We start from the raw sequence: 18,117 nt of genomic DNA on the forward strand, positions 1-18,117 counted from the left end.
AATGTTCCTGAGTAGACCTCTTAAATTGTACAGATAACTTTAAAATTATAATTTTAACTTTGATAAGTTATCAAATTTTGTAACTATTATTGAAGGCCAGATGTTGGGTATACTAATTATTAACAAAAGCCCTTGTTAAACAGGGTGTTACTATATGGAACACCAACTCACTACTAGAATATAAGTGCACTGAAGGTAGGACACATTGTTTTGAAATGAAAGAACAGAGAGAGAGAGGCCATAAAGTATGTGGTACTGAAGTATTTTCAGACACACAGCAACCTTAATGTTTTAACAAGGCTCTAGAGTCAGGCCCTATGAACACAGCTTCCTGGAGTCATCTACGGTGGCTTTCTGATCCAGTGTAAGGAGCAACAGCTGCACTCCATCAGACAGGCTAACCATCTCCTTGCTTAGCCAAGAATGCAATGCAGACAGGGACACAAGGCCAACTTGACCAACTTAAGTATATTCATAAATTTTGTCAAATGATTGGAACAGCAGAAATATTAATTGGAATATCAGATTATACATTAGCATTCATGTTATAGACAAAAGAAATATCTACTTCTTTATGACTTATCATTAAAATATGAGTCACCAAATAAGTGCATGGAAGTAAAAATAATATAAACACTCCTCAAATAACAAAAAAAAAAACCCCACTATGATATTCCTAAAATGTGTATTCCAATTCTCAAGAGGTGAAATAAAAATAGCTCAATGAACTCAATATTAAAAGAAATCCTTTATGATAATCAATGAATCATATAAATCACTATTGTGAAAGACTGACTGGAAAAAAGAAATTGTCTTTGATGGCTGTAAACTATCATCATCTGCTTTTTCTTTGATAGCAACAATATGCCTTTAGTATACAGCATCTTTAAAAAAAAATTGTTAAAAGCAGTATATACTTACCTGATAATCTAAAATGCTAAAACCAAGTCCTTTGCTCCCTTTCTCCAGCTCTATGTGCTGAATGCCAGCCTCCCACATGGCCAAAGGTGCTTGAACCTCCTCTGTACTCTGACCCGCATCAGTCATCGCCAGCACTGGATCCTCTGTCTCTGACGACCCGATGAACTCACCTAGATCTACATGAGGCTGGATAACATCAGACAGCTCTTATTTCAGAGGCATTACATTTGCTGACACACATACCAGCACTACAAGAAAAGGGGTATTCCCAGCGCCTGTCCAGAACAAAACATCCTCAAACAAGAGTAGCAACAGCTTTTCATGAAACCTTTAGGAATTAAGGTAGTAATTATTGAAAGCTGTTAAAAAGGAAGAAATACCTAAGTTTTAACAAACATTAAAAATACATGATTCAATGGTTTACGAAAATATGCAATGTTACATCTCGACAGCACGACTGTGGGTGACTGTCACTTCTTTCGTCAGTGTTTCAATAATCTCTAGAGTCAGAAAAAAATGTAAACCCATTTTGATATTAAATAAAAGGAATTCTTAAGATAATTAAAAACAAGAGAAAATGGATATATACAAAAGTTCTATACTCTATGCAAATAAGAGTTCCAAAATGCTGTGACTTGTGCATATGGTTATTTCATTAACAAATTAACATACACAGTGGCAAAACATAAGATTTGAAACCAGATTTGCCCCAGCTTGAAGCAGCTTGAATATTTAAAATCTGAGTTACATTGAGCAATGTTCATAACCTGGGCCCCAGAGTTACCCATCTCATAGAATTTTCTGAGGACTAAATGAAGTAACATTTATAAAGCATCTGACAGAAATAGGAATTCAAAATGTTAGCTTCTTGCAGTAAAAATAAATTAAAGAATATAGGTTAATTCAAACTTTGTTCATCTATATGAACATAACTTAAAGATGCGTCTTATGAGGATGAAATTCCAGTTTGTACAGTATCTTTGCTTCTAATCAATTACTGCACAGCCTAGGACCACAAATGCAAATGACGCCTATCTGCTTTATTGTAATAACCCCATTATACACATAAAAACATGGATGGATATATATAGGGTGCTAGACTTTGAGTGCTAAATTATGTTTCTTGTTCTACCCTATTCTAATCACCCATATGAATATTAAACTATGCATTTTATTCTTCAAATTTTTCAAAATTATTCCATTGTACTGATCCATTCAATATAATATAAATCAAATCCTAACATCATCTCTCAATATACCTTAAAGGAGATTTGATTAGACCACAAATTATGCAAAGTCCAAATCCTAACTTTAGGTATGTATTGTGTATCCTCAGAAAAACTGATTAGCTCCATTTCTTGACATCATATCAATGAATGAAAAATAATAAACAAACAGGAAAATGTGACTTCCTGAATGTCACAGAGAATTATCTGACATGTAGCATTATGGACTCAAATTTACGGTATTTTAAAAGGACAGTATGTAAACAAGTAAGACCTATCCACACAGAAATGCTGTGTCCATCCATATTTTAGCCATTCCCTAAGTGGTAACTGTGCGCCAGGCAGAGTTGGATAGGTTATTCAAAAATATTTTTTAAAACATATATACTATGTACACACTATTTATATACTTCAGTTTTCTCTTCTGCAAATGGAGATGAATATGAGCATCTACTTCATAGAAATACTGCAAGTAAATTAAACAAGTATGTAGTGTGCATTAATATCTAACATGATTACATAATCTTATTTAACCTTCAGGGCAACTTTTTGAGACAGGCATCATGACTGACATTTTACCAAGGAGAAAACTGAGGTTCAGAAAGATGAAGTGATTTACCCAATTTCCCACAGCTAGTGTCAAGTCTGATTCAAACCCAGATTTGTCTGACTTTAAATTCTATACTCCAAGCCATGGGCTATGTGAGTAAATCAAATACCTAATTAAAAAATGCTTAAAATTTTTTAAGTCATTTAGCCTTTCCATTATATATGTAGGTTAACCTCATGTACGCAAATCTGATACCTTTTCTGTTAGCTCAATATCACATAAGTCCAGGCTATCCAATTCTGATTGGGTGGTGGGTGGCACAGTTCGACGACAGCACACCATTGTCACTTCTATAGGCAATTCTTTTAAGATATTCACCACGTCTTGGTGATTTTCCCCAAGTAAAGTTATGCCATTTACCTGTGAAAAAAGATATACTGTCCAAGAAACAACACTTCATAATATGAACATTCTTTTGAACACCTTTTTTATTAAATATAAATTTTACTATAGTCATTACCATAGTTTACTGTGCTCAGAACTATAGTGAGACCTGTGGAAATACCATCTAAATTTATGTGCAAGTTGAGAGTATTGTTGGAATTAGAGCTTCTAAAGCACTCAAAGAAAAACCACTAGCTTTCATTCATGTTTGATCTGCCAGTGTAGTGGTCTGGAAAAAAAAAGACAATAAAAATACTTCCAAAGAATGAAAGGGACAAGGAGAAGAATATTATAAAACTTTGACATTTTATGTAATTATAAAGTAAAAAAAAATTGGACAATGACATATATTGTATGCTAGTGTGTTTTGAAAAGTGAGAGAAAATAATATATTCAAACTTTCTTATTTATGCATTAAAAATACTGGCAGATTACAAAGAAGCAAATATGTTAGTAGTTACCTAATGAAGGGTGATGAGAACTGGATGAATGGGGACAGGAAGGATACTCTTTTTCCATCCTTTATCTTTGTATTCTCTGTGATTTTAAACATGTGAATGTATTATTTATTCTAAAAATTAAATAAATGTTAAAAAATTTTCAGACTGTTTTTATAGTTTTCTGAACCTAAATAAAAAATGGCGTGGAATTAGGTCTAAAGCTAAATGTACACACAGATACAAAATTTCTGCTTTGGGTTGTTTTCATCTGTAGATTTTTCTCAAGTCCCCTTTGGAGGGGAAATTTAAAATGAGAATTTATTCACCACATTAAGCCTCCTGCAACCTTTTCCATGTCTCGTTTAAGGAGGAGAAGGAACAGCATAGCTCCTTACTTCCAATAGCTCGTCTCCACTGAAAAGCTTCCCACTGTGTCCAACAGGACCCTCTGGCAGAACAGATCGGATAAAATGATGTCCCACTGTTGCTTCCAGGCTTATCCCCAATCCACTGTTCTCACTAAACTTGCTCACATGGGCCACCTGAAAAGAAAAAAAATAAAAAATCACAATTTTTATATTCTTTCTTTTTATTTCTACTCATGCACACATTTTATGTTTTATGTTTACCTAAAAGTGGTCATCTTTCTCACAAAGCTTCAAAAACCATATGGTAAAAAACTGCAAAGCTTTGGGGCTTTTCCTTTGAAAGAGTACTGGTGTCTTTTGATTTCATGAACTAACAAACTGAACAGAAGCAGTCAGCTGCAAGCACCCATTACATAGGTCTCATTTGCTTCTCATAAATAGGTACAATTTTTCTCCTTGTTTCCCAAGTAGAAAAACGAGGTTCAGAAAAGTTACCATGACCAGAGTTGCACAGCTAGAAAAGGGTTTGAATCTAAACAAAGAACCTAGAACCACATTCCTGGTTTTATGCTGTATCCAGAGACAATGGTCTTTAAAAATGATCAAAGCTTAAAACAAAAGAATGAACTTCCAATTTCCTACTGTTAAATTAAATAATGAAGAATGTTAGAAAGCTGCTCGTTTTCACACAGAATCCAAAAAATATAATACTAAAATCAGAAGGTACGCCAAAGATGATCTACTTTATCCCTTTCATTTTATAGTTAAGGAAACTGAGGGATAAAAGGACTAAAAAAAAGTTTCATTAAAAAGAGCTTTTTCAACTTTTAATGATAATGTGCAGAAGTCAGTTTCAGAGGCGATATCATCTGACTTTGAAATCTAATACTGGATGAAATCCTTCTCACTTCTGAAAACCCAATTTAGACATCACTTCCTCTGAGAATGTCCCATCCAATAATGTCCATTAGTCAGTACTGTTATACTACTTCCCTTATGATTTCATTTATGCTGTATCACTACATAGCAAACAATTTGAAGTCAGATCTATGTCTTATTACCTTTATCTGACCACAGCCCATAAATAACTTAGTCCTTTTTCATTTATTGTACACTTTTGCCCTTGACAGATTACTAGGAATGCCACCAAGAAAGCATGAGCACAAAGGGTAGCTAAAAGTTCAGCCTTTGGATAAAGAAAATGTAGCACATATACACCATGGAATACTATATAGCCATAAAAAAGAATTAGTTCATGTCCTTTGCAGGGACATGGATGAAGCTAGAAGCCATCACTCTCAGCAAACTAACACAGGAACTTATGAGTGAGAACACCATATGTTCTCACTCATAAGTGGGAGTTGAACAATTAGAACAAACGGACACAGGGAGGGGGACATTATACACCAGGGCCTGTAGCGGGGTGGGGGCAAGGGGAGGGAGAGCATTAGGATAAATACCTAATGCATGCGGGTCTCAAAACCTAGATGATGGGTTGATAGGTGCAGCAAAACACCATGGCATGTGTATACCTATGTAACAAACCTGCACATTCTGTATATGTATCCTAGAACTTAAAGTAAAATTAAAAAAAAAAGAAAAAGTTCAGTCTGAGCTCTGACGCCTATGACAAAAAGGCTAGTTAAAGGGTCTCCTTCATTATTCAGTTACCACCCAAAGAAATGCAGTCTCAGTTATGCACATCTGCCACATTAACCCTATCCCTCCATGAAAATAATTTCTGAAGTTTCATGTTAAATTAACCACTGTTAAGATGGACCTTAATGTATTTTTCCTTAAGTCAATTCAAAATGGTAGTAACAGCTATACTTACTCAATCCATATTTGACTGTTAATCATTTTGAATGTTTAAAAAAAAAGATTATAGCAAGGTGCAGTGGTGCATGCCTGTAATCCCAGCAATTTGGGAGGCTGAGGCGGGCAGACTGCTGGAGTCCAGAAGTTCAAGACCAGCCTGGGCAACATGGCGAAACCCAGTCTCTACAAAAAATACAAAAATCAGTTGGGTGTGGTGCTGCATGCCTGTAGTCCAAGCTACTTGGAAGGCTGAGGCAGGAGAAGTTTGAGCCCTGGTGGTCAAGGCTGCAGTGAGCCATGACTGCACCACTGCACTCCAGCCTGGGTGACAGAGCGAGACCTTGTCTCAAAAAATGAGAAAAAAAACCCAGATGATTATGGTCATGAGGATTAAATCAAACACTAAGAACACTGCTGCTTGGCACAAAGTACTCTATAAATGCTAGTCATTAATATATGTCATCTGTTGTATCTTCTCCCTTCTAGTCCAGAGGCATACAAATTTACAAGAAATATGAAAAATTCTACCTAACATAGTATTTTATTCTTTCTTTTGAAATCCGTGAAATTTGCTGGTATGTATCTTAAGATTGATCATTTATATGAATTTTGTTAGACCTCCTTTTGGAATGGTAGATCACAATGGCTATGCTAGATATACAGGCTATTAATAAACATAAAACATTCACCACAGCATAAGAGGTATGAAAAAAAGTATGCAGAATTAACCTCTTCAGGAAGGTAAATACATAGGAGGGGAAAAGAAAGAGTAGAAAAGAGTCCTTTTACAATTTCGTTCATAAGTCATGATACATTTTGTTTTATTTTTAAATAAACTCATTCTATTTTCATCCTTTCTATAAATCATAGGTTTAAAAATCAGAAAAACCCTTCCTTGTGTCTATATTATTCATACTACTACTGGAAATATTAAAATACTGATAAAATACAAGTTTCAAAACTTCTATCCCATTTATTTCAGTTCCTTTGTTACTATATACCTTTCTCCAACCTAAATTTTTTTTATTACCTGAATCACCACATTAGGTTGTCTAAAAAAGTCCTGTACATTTGGTTCTTCTCTGGAACTCTAATGATTGCCTCTATTATTCCCTCAAACTGCCTGCTGAAATACAGTTACAAGTTGTAAATTACAGAAGGTAAGCTAACCCACCACTATTTCATAGTTAATTCCCATAATCCTTTGCCACTTTGTCAGCAGGACAGCTTCTTGTTTTCGTGCATCTTCTATTTCTTCTATCTCAGCTGAGAGTAATGGATACCCTGAAATAGTCAAGGCAATTAAGTTAGTAGCAAACTACAAAAATCTCCGTATCTTAACATCCTGTGCCAAGGATTCTGTGATCAGATCCCATTGTATCAAATCAAATTCTTCGCCCAATATATGGGCTATTCTCATCTCCATAATTATTTTAATACTTCAATTAAGAACCCTATCATTTCTATGTTTGACACTGCTCACTTTTAACAGATTTATTTTAAATCTTAACTATATTTCTATTAAAGTGTCCATGTATTATCTAATTTTTATTTAAAAGAATAAGGACTCTGAGCAGTTCCAGAATTCACTTTGTAGTCCTCTGCTAATGCTACAGTAAAAAGTGATGTCATCTTCAATGTTGTCTGTTTTATTTTCATTTAGTTCATCAGGGGGAAAAAGGACTAAGTTATTACTTCACAAAATCAAACAAACGAAATCAACAAACAATATATGTAACTCCATGTACAATGAGAAAATATAAAGAAATAATAAAAAACTAAAGCTATACATTAAAAGCCTATAATTGATATCTCAATAATTTACAAAAAGAGAAATTTTTAAAAGGAAAGAAAAACACTAAACAAATTATGTAAACAATACTGAATTTAAAATGCTTACCTAAAACAAGAAACTGGTTGAGAAATTTAAAGTCATAGTCAAAGATTTCCATATTTTATGACAGTTCCTACTCATAAGAGTTATCTTTTTAAAATCTCTATTAGGCACTATTCTCTAAATTAAATTTCAGTATCCTTTTTAGCTTTCAAATTTCAAAGTTAAAGAGTGTTAAAAAATTCAGATTTCTTATTAGTTGCCTCCTCTTTTAGTGGGAATATCCAGGAGCTTTCATTTCAGGCATATTTTGTAGATCTGTTATGCTTTAAGCGAATAAGAGGATTCTGTTTTCTCCTTAAAAGACAACAATAAACTATAATTTCTTTTTTGGTTCGAAGACTAGCCTCCCCAAATAAGTGTTATTTTCTCAAAATTAAATTCAGTCCAGAGGTTAACAGATATAAAAGTACAGCTAGATAGAAGAAATATGTTCCAGTGTTTTTGTTTGTTTATTTGCTTGTTTTTAAATTAGATGAGGGATCTTGCTATGTTGCTCAGGCTGGACTCAAATTCCTGGTCTCAGGAACACTCCTGAGTAGCTGGGATTACACCAATAAGCCACCATGCTGAGCAATTCTAACATTATCGGGTGACTACAATTAACAAGTTATTGTATATTCTCTTTTTAAAATATTTTAATGATACATAATCATATATATTTATAGGGCATATATGATATTTTGATACATGCATACAATGTGTAATGATCAAATAAGGATAATTAGGATATCCATTTCCTCAAACATTTACTATACATTTTTTTGTGTTGGGAGCATTCCAAATCTTCTTCCTATTTTGATATATACAATAAGTTATTAATTATTGCCACCCTACTGTACTGTTGAACACTAGAACTTATTCCTTCTCTTTAACTATATTTTTGTACCCAGTAACCAATATTTCTTCATCCCACCCCTCCCCAAACTCTTCCAAGCCTCTGGTCATTCTACTCTCTATGTCCAGAAATCAAGTTTTTAAGACCCCATTTGTAAGTGAGATCATGCAGTATGTGTCTTTCTGTGCTTGGTTTATTTCACTTAACACAATGTCCTCCAGTTTCATCCCTGTTGTTACAAAAGACAAAATTTCATTCTTTTTGTGGCTGAATGTGATCCCATTGTGTATATATACCACACTTTCTTCATCCATTGTCCTGTTGATGGGCACTTTGGTTGCTTCCGTATCTTAGCCATAGTGAACAGAATGGCAATAAACATAGGGGTACAGATATTTCTTTTGCTATACTGATTTCCTTTCTTTTGGATATATACCCAGAGTAGGATTGCTGGATCATACGGTAAACTGTTCGTTTTTTGAGGAACCTCCATATTCCTCTCCCCAGTGGCTGCACTGATTTACATTGCCACCAACAGCATATGAGGGTTCCCCTTTCTCCGCATCCTTGTCAGCATTCATTATTGCTTGTCTTTTGGATAAAAGCCATTTTAACTAGGGTGAGACGATATCTCATTGTAGTTTTGACTTGCATTTCTCTGATGATCAGTGATGAACATTTTTTCATATACCTATTGATCATTTGTATGTCTTCCTTTGAGGAATGTCTATTCAGATCTTTTGTGAATTTTTAATCAGATTATTTGTTTTTCTATTGAGTTTTTTGAGCTCTTTATATATTCTGGTTATTAATCAGATGGATAGCTTGAAAATATTTCTCCCATTCTTTGGGTTGTCTGTTCACATTGTTGATTGTTACCTTCGCTGTGCAGAAAAGCTTTTTAGCTTGATGTGATCCCATTTGTCCATTTTGGCTTTGGTTGCCTGTGCTTTTAAGGTATTACATAAAAAATCTTTGCCCGACCAATCCAATGTCCTGAAGCATTTTCCTAACGTTTCCTTCAGGTCTTATATTTATATATTTAATCCGTGTGTGTGTGTGTGTGTGTGTGTGTGTGTGTGTTTTGGGACAGGCCTCTGTAATATACTTGGAAGTCTGTTGGTGTGATGCCTCCAGCTTTGTTCTTTTTGCTCAAGACTGCTTTGCCTATTTGGAATCATTTGTGGGTATATGTGAATTTTTGGGTTGTTCTCTACTTCTGTAAAGAATGTCATTGGTATATTAATAGGTAAGGCATTGAATATATAGATATCTTTTGGTAGTATGGATATTTTAACAATATTAATTCTTCCAGTCCATGATCATTGAATATCTTTCCATATTTTTGTGTCCTTTTCAATTTCTCTCATCAGTGTTTTGTTGGTTTCACTGCAGAAATCTTTTACTTCTTTGTTCACATTTATTCCTAGGTATTTTATTTTACTTGCAGCTGTTGTAAATGGCATCACTTTCTAGATTTCTTTTTCAGATTATTTGCTACAGTGTATGCTACTTATTTTTTATGTTGAGTATGTATCCTGCAACTTTACTAAATTCATATCTCAGTTCTAACCATTTTTGGTGAATTCTTTAGGTTTCTAAATATAGGATCATTTTATCTGCAAATAAGGACAATTTGACTTATCTCTTTCCAATCTGGATGCCCGTTATTTCTTTGTCTTGCTTAATTGCTCCGGCAAGGACTTGCAGTACTTATGTTGAAGAAAAGGTGGTAAAAGTGAGCATCCTTGTCTTATTCCAGATCTTAGAGAAAAGGCTTTTGACTTTTCTCTGTTCAGTATATTAGCTGTGGATCTGCATATATGGCCTTGATTATTTTGGGCATGTTCTTTTAATTGCTAGTTTGTTGAAAGATTTTATCATGAAGGAATGTTGAATTTTATTGAATGCTTCTTCAGCATCTATTGAAATGATCATATGATTTTTGTTCTCTGTTCTGTCAATGTGATGTATCCCATTTACTGATTTGCATATGTTGAAACATCCTTGCATCCTTGGGATGAACAATACTTTATGATTAATGATCTTTTTAACGTGTTGTTGAATCTGGTTTGCTAGTATTTTGTTGAGGATTTTTGCAACTATGTTCATGAAGGATTTGTAGTTTTATTTTCGTTGTGTGTCCTTGTCTAGCTTTAGAATCAGGGCAAGGCTGGCCCCATATAATGAGTTTGTGAGTATTCCCTCCTCTTCAATTTTTTGGAATAGTTTAGTAGAACTGGATTAGTTCTTTAAATGTTTGGTAGAATTCAGCAGTGAAGTGTCAAGTCCTGGGATTTTCTTTAACGAGAGACTTTTTATTACCAACTCAATCTTGTTACTGGTCTGTTCAGGTTTTCTATTTCTTCATGGTTTAATCTTACAATCTTGGTAGACTGTAAGTGTCCAGGTATTTATCCCTCTCTTCTAGGTTTTCTGATTTACTGGTGTGCAGTTGTCCATAATAGTCTCTAACAATCCTATGTATTTCAATAGTATCAATTATAATGCCTCCTACTTGTCTCTGATTTTATTTATTTTAGGTCATCTTTTTGGCTTAGTTACTACGGCAAAAGACTTGATGACTTCGTTTACCTTTACAAAACCAACTTTCCGTTTTCTTAATCTTTTGTATTCTTGTCTCAATTTCATTTATTTCTGCTACAATTATTATTCTTTCCTTCTGCTCCATCAGGTTTGGTTTGTTCTTGCTTTTCTCAGGTTCATAATTAGTTTGTTTATTTGAAGTCTTTCCTCTTTTCTGATGTAGGTATTTGTTGTTATAAACTTCCCCCTCAGAACTGCTTTTGCTGTAGGCCATAGGTTTGGTATGCCGTGTTCCCATTTTCACTTGTCTCAAGAAATTTTTAAGTTTCCTTTTGAATTTATTGATGTATTTACTGTTCAGAAGCATAGTATTAAATTTCAATGAATTTGTAGAGTTTTCAATGTTTCTTCTGTTATTGATGTCTAGTTTTATTCCATTATGGTCAGAAAAGATACTTAATATGATTTTGGCATTTTAAGATTTATAAAGACTTGTTTTGTGTCATAATACATGGTCTAGCCTGGAGTATGTTTCATATGTTGTTGAGAAAAATGTATATTCTGCAGCTGTTGCATGGAATATTCTGTAAATGTCTATTGTGTCAATTTGGTCTACAATGAAGTCTAACTGATGTTTTACTGTTGATTTTCTGTCTGGATAATCTGTCTACTGCTGAAAGTAGGGTGCAGAAGTCCCCTGCAATTATTATATTGCAGTAAATCTCTCCCTTCAGGTTTATTAAGTTTTTAATATATTTGGGTGCTCTGATGTTGGGTGTATATATATTTACAATTGTTATACCTGCTTGCTATATTGAACTACTGATGCTTTTCTCATTATATAATAACCTTGTATTTTTATTTTTTTACTGTGCTTCATTTAGTCTATTTTATCTGACGTAAGTATAGCTACTTCTGCTCTTCATTTTTGTTTCCATTTGCATGAAATATCTTTTTCCATTACTTCACTAGAAAGCAATGTAGCAATATTGGGGCTCCTTTGAATGTGGTGTTTCTTTTCTCTTGATGCTTTCAGTTTTCTTTTTTATTTTGCTAGTCTGATTATGATGTGCCTTGGGGATTTCCTCTTTATACTGAATATATTTGGTTACCCCTAAGCCTGTAGCTGGATGGTGTTGTCTTTCTCCAGATTTGAGAAATTTTCAGTTACTATTTCCTTAAATGTGCTTTCTAGGCCTTTTTCTCTCTGGTCTCCTTCAGGACCTCCTATTACACAGAGGTTAGTTCACTTGATGGTATCCCACAATTCTCATAGGTCTCCTTCACTCTTTTAAATTATTTTGTCTTTCTGCTCCTCTGATAGGGTTATTTCATATGGTCTTTCTCCAAGCTCACTAAGTTTGTCTGTTTGATCAAATTTGCTTCAATCAAAACTTTCTAATGAGATTTTGGCTTACTGTATTATTTATTTCTAAGGTTTGTATCTTTTATTTATAAAAGATAAAAATAAAAGAGACAAAGATAAAAATAAAGATACAGTGAAATAAAAGATACAAAGATAAAAATAGAAGACACAAAGAAATAATTCTTTATCAAATTTCTCATTGTGATCCTGGATTTTTAAAATTTCATTTTGTTTTCTATTCATATTTTCCTGTGATTCCCTGAACCTCTTTGGCAGGATTATTCTGAATTTTCTGTACAACATTTCATAGATCTTCAATTCTTCTGGGTCCACTGCTGAAGCTCTGTTAGTTTCTTTTGGTGGTATTCTACTTCTCCATGTTTTCACAATCCTTGTATTTTTACACTGATGATGGTTCATTTGAGGAGCTGGCTACCTCTCCCAGTTTTTGCAAGTGCTCTTTGGTGGTGTCAGAGCTTTACTACTTGGTATCAGAATTTAAATGCTGGGCTGTTGTTTTTTCCCATTCTGGGGAGGATTTATATGAGTACTGGAACTAAAACACTTCCCTGGAACTAACTCCTTGACGTGCTATTATTTCCTGTCTAGGGAAGGCTTACAGCGAGCACCGAAAGTTAAACATTGCCCTAGAATTGTATTGTTGCCCTGCTATGGGTCCCCGGTCTGGGGAAGATTTAAGCTGGCACCAAAACTTAATCCCAACCTTTCAGTTGTTTCTAGGCCAGGAGACGGCTCCATGAGAGCACCAGGATTTTGTGGAAAATCCAACTAAAGACAGGATCTTCCCACAGATTGTACCCCAGCAGCAACATGGAACCAGCCAGTCTCTTCAACATGGCGTACCCACTTATCAGAGTGCAGAATACCTGCCAAAATGCATGCCAGTCACTGTAATCAGTGCCTCTGTCTTTGTTCCCAACTCACCCCAAGTGCTTTAGCCCTCCCAGAACTCCCAGTGGTTCACAGGCAAGGGACCTACGTGGATTTCCAGTGAAAGATTACCAGACCAGTGGAGAGACTGAATGTCTAACTCCAATTTCCTCCTCTCATCTTGGGAACTGTGGGTCTAAAGCAATTCTCTTTGAGCGGCATTATGCCAGCTTGAGGAAGGGGGCAGCTCAGCCTAAAATTACCATTTATCTTATCAGTCATGGCTTCTCTCAATTCCGTAGGCCTAGGAAGTTTCTCTGCTTCTCCCTCTAGTTCTGGTGAACTCAGGGTTGAACTCTGGTGAACTCTGGTGAACCCAGGGTGGTATTTTTGTCTTTGATAGTTTCTAGTTGTATGTATGTAGGAAGAAGGATGTGGGAGGAATCTTCTAATCTGTCATCTTGTTGATATCACTCTTCAATTTACTGTATATTTTCAAATAGCCAGAGGAGCAGGATGTTGCGTTGAGTGTTCCCAACACAAAGAAAAAACAAATCTATGAGGTGATAGATATGCTAATTACTCTGATTTGATCATTATATACTGTATACATGTATGGAAATATCAGACTGTACCCCAAACATATGTACAATTATTATAGGTCAACTAAAAATAACAAAAGCAAATAAATTCAGTACAGAGGGAAATAACTATGCAAGGATGAACACAGATTACAGGGAAGCTTTGAACTGATTCTGCAAGAGAAATAGGAGAGTGTTCAGAGTCCTATCTCTTTCCACACTTTCTTTCTAAGTCTGCCGTGTTTACACAGCTAGGCAGTGATTTAAGCAGGTGAGATTATGAATGGAGAAAGTAGGGAATCATGCTGCTGATAAAAACAGTCTGCAATTCATATTCAACCAACCTTCAGCAGAACAACTCTACATTCTTACCCTCTCACAACTGCCCCAAGACTGGATTTCAGGCATATATTTAAAAATCATAAAGTCTAAACCTCTGATCTGGCTGGGAAGTCAAATGACTCGTCCAGGCTTGCACGACGTGTAAAATATCTGTGGAAGAGGCAATAATATCTTATCCCTTTTCTGAGGACTGGTACTAGGGCAAATGCATTAAAATCACTTAGAAGTCTGTGCTTTATTTTGTTTTAAAAAGATTCTGGGATTCCTGATTCTAGGTCTATAGTCACCCCCATGTATCCTGCCACAAACACACACACACACACACACACACACACACACACAGAGAGAGAGAGATTTCTCATTAGCTACCTTCACCAAAGCAAAATAAATGGTTCTGCACCTTGGTGATAACTCCCACACTCATGTCCACTTAATATCACAAGTATCATGCTCTAAACATTTTTATCCTTTCCTACAATTCTTGATATTCACTTTAGCCTAAATAATTTATTTACTTATTAGTGTAAAAATGGCAGAATGTTATTAGTACATGTGAATTCTACAGATCTAACTTCTGGAATATCTCTGCAAACATAAATATCCCTTTAAAATAGTAAAGCTCATTCAAAATTTTCAGCAGAAAATCCAATAATGAAGGAACAGATATGTTAAAGAACAACAAAGCTTTGGTGTAATTATATAGCAAAAAGAATTCACACGAAGGGAGGGAGATCAGTCTTGTATTCTGTTCAGTGGGTTTAAGTTATCAAGTACCTAAAGCAATCTGAAAGGTAAAAGAAGCACACAGCATACAGAATAAAAAGAGGAGAGCAACATTCTGGCAAAACTATGTATTAAAATAATGCTACTGGCCAGGTGTGGTGGCTCACGCCTGTAATCCCAGCACTTTGGGAGGCCAAGGTGGGTATATCATTTGAGGTCAGGAGTTTGAGACCAGTCTGGCCAACATGGCAAAACCTGTCTCTAATACAAATAATAATAATAATAATAATAATGCTACTCTAAATTTTTAAAAATAGCTTGATGGGTCCTATGTTTATAGTGAGAGAATTCCCAGAAGGTGTGATAATTTCTCTGCAATTACCTTCCAAACCAACTTCCCAATATTAAATCTTGGAACCCCTGAAAAATTAAGAAGTGAGAAAAAAGCCTCCCAAAATTGAACAGTCTCATTCCCAAGAGCTTATGTGTTAATGATTCTCCTGTGTTTATTTTTAAATACTTTATAATTTTATAACTGTTAGTTTATGTTGGCTGTATACAGACAAAGAGATTAAATTAGAACCACATATATAACCAGTTAATTCCTGAGGAGTTCTAGTCAAAAAAATATGGAAGTAAGAATAGACTGACTCAGCAAGAAAGTGTAAGTGAACAATAAATGAAAGAATAATTTAGCTATAAATGGAATGTTTTAATCTGTAAGACCACTTAGTCACATTTATAAATAGGGATTTACAAACATCACTTTTTGAAATTTTTTTTAGTAACTTACAATGTATCCATAGAGGCTTAATCACATTTGCAAAAGTCATTTCTAAAAAAGAAAAATAATGAAGTACAAAAGCTGGCTCTAGGTGTTTACCTTCTTCTTCAATTGGTAATATGTTGGTGTTTCTCCTCGAAGATAAAGAATCCTCATCTTTTTCATAATTTTCTTAAAGATAAAAATATTTTAGTAATTTTATCTTTAGTATAATCAAGCACTTGAATTTTTCTAAACCCAGTATATTTATTTGAACTCCTACATGAGAGTCTGTTTTTTAGAGATAAACTTCTTAATAACTATATGTACTTAAAGGCAAGTTCTGTTAGTGGAAAAGAAGTAATACATTTCTCCTGTGATTTGCTCCTCTGTTTCTTAATAGTGCAATATGTATAAATGGCATAAACATCAGAATGGTCCACAATTTTAGAAATGAAACAGCCAAAAGCCTTTTCAGCCAAAAGCCTGATTTCTACCAATAAATCACTGAGCTACATAGGGGTTTCAGTAATTTGCAGACATATTCATGTACAAACAGCTTATGAATGACATTTCTAAATGTGGAATTATAGTCAATTCCTTCAAGGAAAGGCTGGGCATTTAGAATTATTATGAAGGTCACATAAATAATCCAGGCAGACGAGCACTCCCCTAAAGTGAGAACATTGCAATGACATCCAGGAGTAAGGCAGAAACAGAAAGGTAAATGACTGCCTGTTTCCAACTGAGAAATGGTGACAATGAGTAAGACAGAAAGAAATCTGCTCTATTCAGCAGCCTACTCTATAGTTTATAGACACATTGCTGGTCCCGATTAATCCTGACTTTATTAAACTTCCTTTCTTGCCTTGGTTTATAATGAATAGTTGAGGGTAAAAAGCATTCTGAATAATTTAAAACCATTCTGAAATAGTAAGTTACTTTGGAATTTAAAAAAAACTGGAGACAATATAAACGTCTAACTAAAAACCAGATTAACCTAGGATTACCTTTGATTATGCTGGCATTAACAGGGGACAAATCTGCATCTTTTGTGACGTCTTCCCTTGACATGAGCTCGGCTTCCTGCTTCATGCCTCTCCTCATTAGTGTCAGGAGCACCGTTTGTCCTGTGTGTCGCAATACCTCTACTGCTTGTTGATTAGTAAAACCCTGAAGATTTGTGCCATCTACCTGCGATTAAAAAAAAGCATGTTATGTGTTAAATAAATGGATATTTGTATTACCAATTCACAAAATGTGTATGTATAGTTTATTAGTGTGAAGAGAATGGGGAATAAGTATTCCTCTCATTAGGGAATGGACAGTAAGACCCTAATATCTCTTTGGGAACCAGTATTAACAGGGATGCACTAGAATCACTTGAGAGGGTTCTGTTTATTTTAATATAGATTCTGAGGTACCATAACCAGAAACTGAGTCACTAGTTCTAGGGTAGGACACAGGCTTCTACAGCATTTTTTTTTCCTTTTTGTTGAGACAGGGTCTCACTCTATTGCCCAGCCTGGAGTGGAGTGGCGCAATCATGGCTTCCTTCAATCTTAACCTCCTAGGCTCAAGTGATCCTCCCACCGCATCTTCCCAAGTAACTGGGATCACATGTACACACCACCACACCTGGCTTTTATTTTTTTTTTCTTTGAGACGGAGTCTCACTCTGTCACCAGGCTGGAATGCAGTGGTGCAATCTCAGCTCACTGCAACTTCCACCTCCCACGTTCAAGTGATTCTCCTGCCTCCGTCTCCCGAGTAGCTGAGACTACAGGTGCACGCCACCATGCCCAGCTAATTTTTGTATTTTCAGTAGAGATGGGGTTTCACCATGTTGGCCAGGAAGGTCTCGATCTCTTGACCTCGTGATCTGCCCGCCTTGGCCTCCCAAAGTGCTAAGATTACAGGCATGAGCCATCGCGCCTGGCCTACTTTTAAAAATTTTTGTAGAGATGGAGTCTCCCTATGTTGCCCAGGCTAGTCCTGAACTCCAGGGCTCAAGGGATCCTCCCACCTCAGCCTTCCAAAATGGTGGGTTTACAGATGTGGGCCACTGTGCCCTAATCTACTCCTTTTTAAATATGCTTTTATATTCCTCAGGCGATCTCAATGCACAGTTAAGTCTGGAAACCAAACTATGCAGGATTAAAAGGAATAGAAGACAGTGATGAATGTGCTTATCAAGTGCACTGACGTATCACAAGGTCATATTTATAATGCCTTTCAAAAAAGAAAGAAAAAAAGTGTCTTTTTATTTGTCTTTTCAAAAAAATAAATACATTTGATTTTCCCCTTTTCACAAACGACAAAACATTCAAAAATGTCCCTGTGATCTTTCCAAAATACAGATATTATCGTATCTCCCCAACCCTCCCTTCTACAGATAACTCCCT

The 18,117-nt window shown here is 35.2% G+C and overlaps 1 protein-coding gene across 9 annotated transcripts in view; it reads right to left on the minus strand.

The window, feature by feature from the left end:
- Nucleotides 1–18,117, minus strand: part of MPDZ (multiple PDZ domain crumbs cell polarity complex component) — a 174,462-nt gene that overhangs the window by 84,841 nt on the left and 71,504 nt on the right. For all 9 annotated transcript variants that reach the window (XM_031654225.1, XM_031654232.1, XM_031654226.1 and 6 more), the window contains 6 exons: nucleotides 16,723–16,906; nucleotides 15,833–15,904; nucleotides 6,942–7,051; nucleotides 3,977–4,123; nucleotides 2,953–3,117; nucleotides 922–1,107 (listed from right to left, as the gene is read on the minus strand). In XM_031654225.1, coding sequence (XP_031510085.1) covers nucleotides 922–1,107; nucleotides 2,953–3,117; nucleotides 3,977–4,123; nucleotides 6,942–7,051; nucleotides 15,833–15,904; nucleotides 16,723–16,906 — 864 coding nt within the window. The remainder of the gene's footprint in view (nucleotides 1–921; nucleotides 1,108–2,952; nucleotides 3,118–3,976; nucleotides 4,124–6,941; nucleotides 7,052–15,832; nucleotides 15,905–16,722; nucleotides 16,907–18,117) is intronic.

The sequence above is a fragment of the Papio anubis genome, chromosome 13 (genome assembly GCF_008728515.1).
Source record: "Papio anubis isolate 15944 chromosome 13, Panubis1.0, whole genome shotgun sequence".
Lineage (NCBI taxonomy): Eukaryota > Metazoa > Chordata > Mammalia > Primates > Cercopithecidae > Papio > Papio anubis.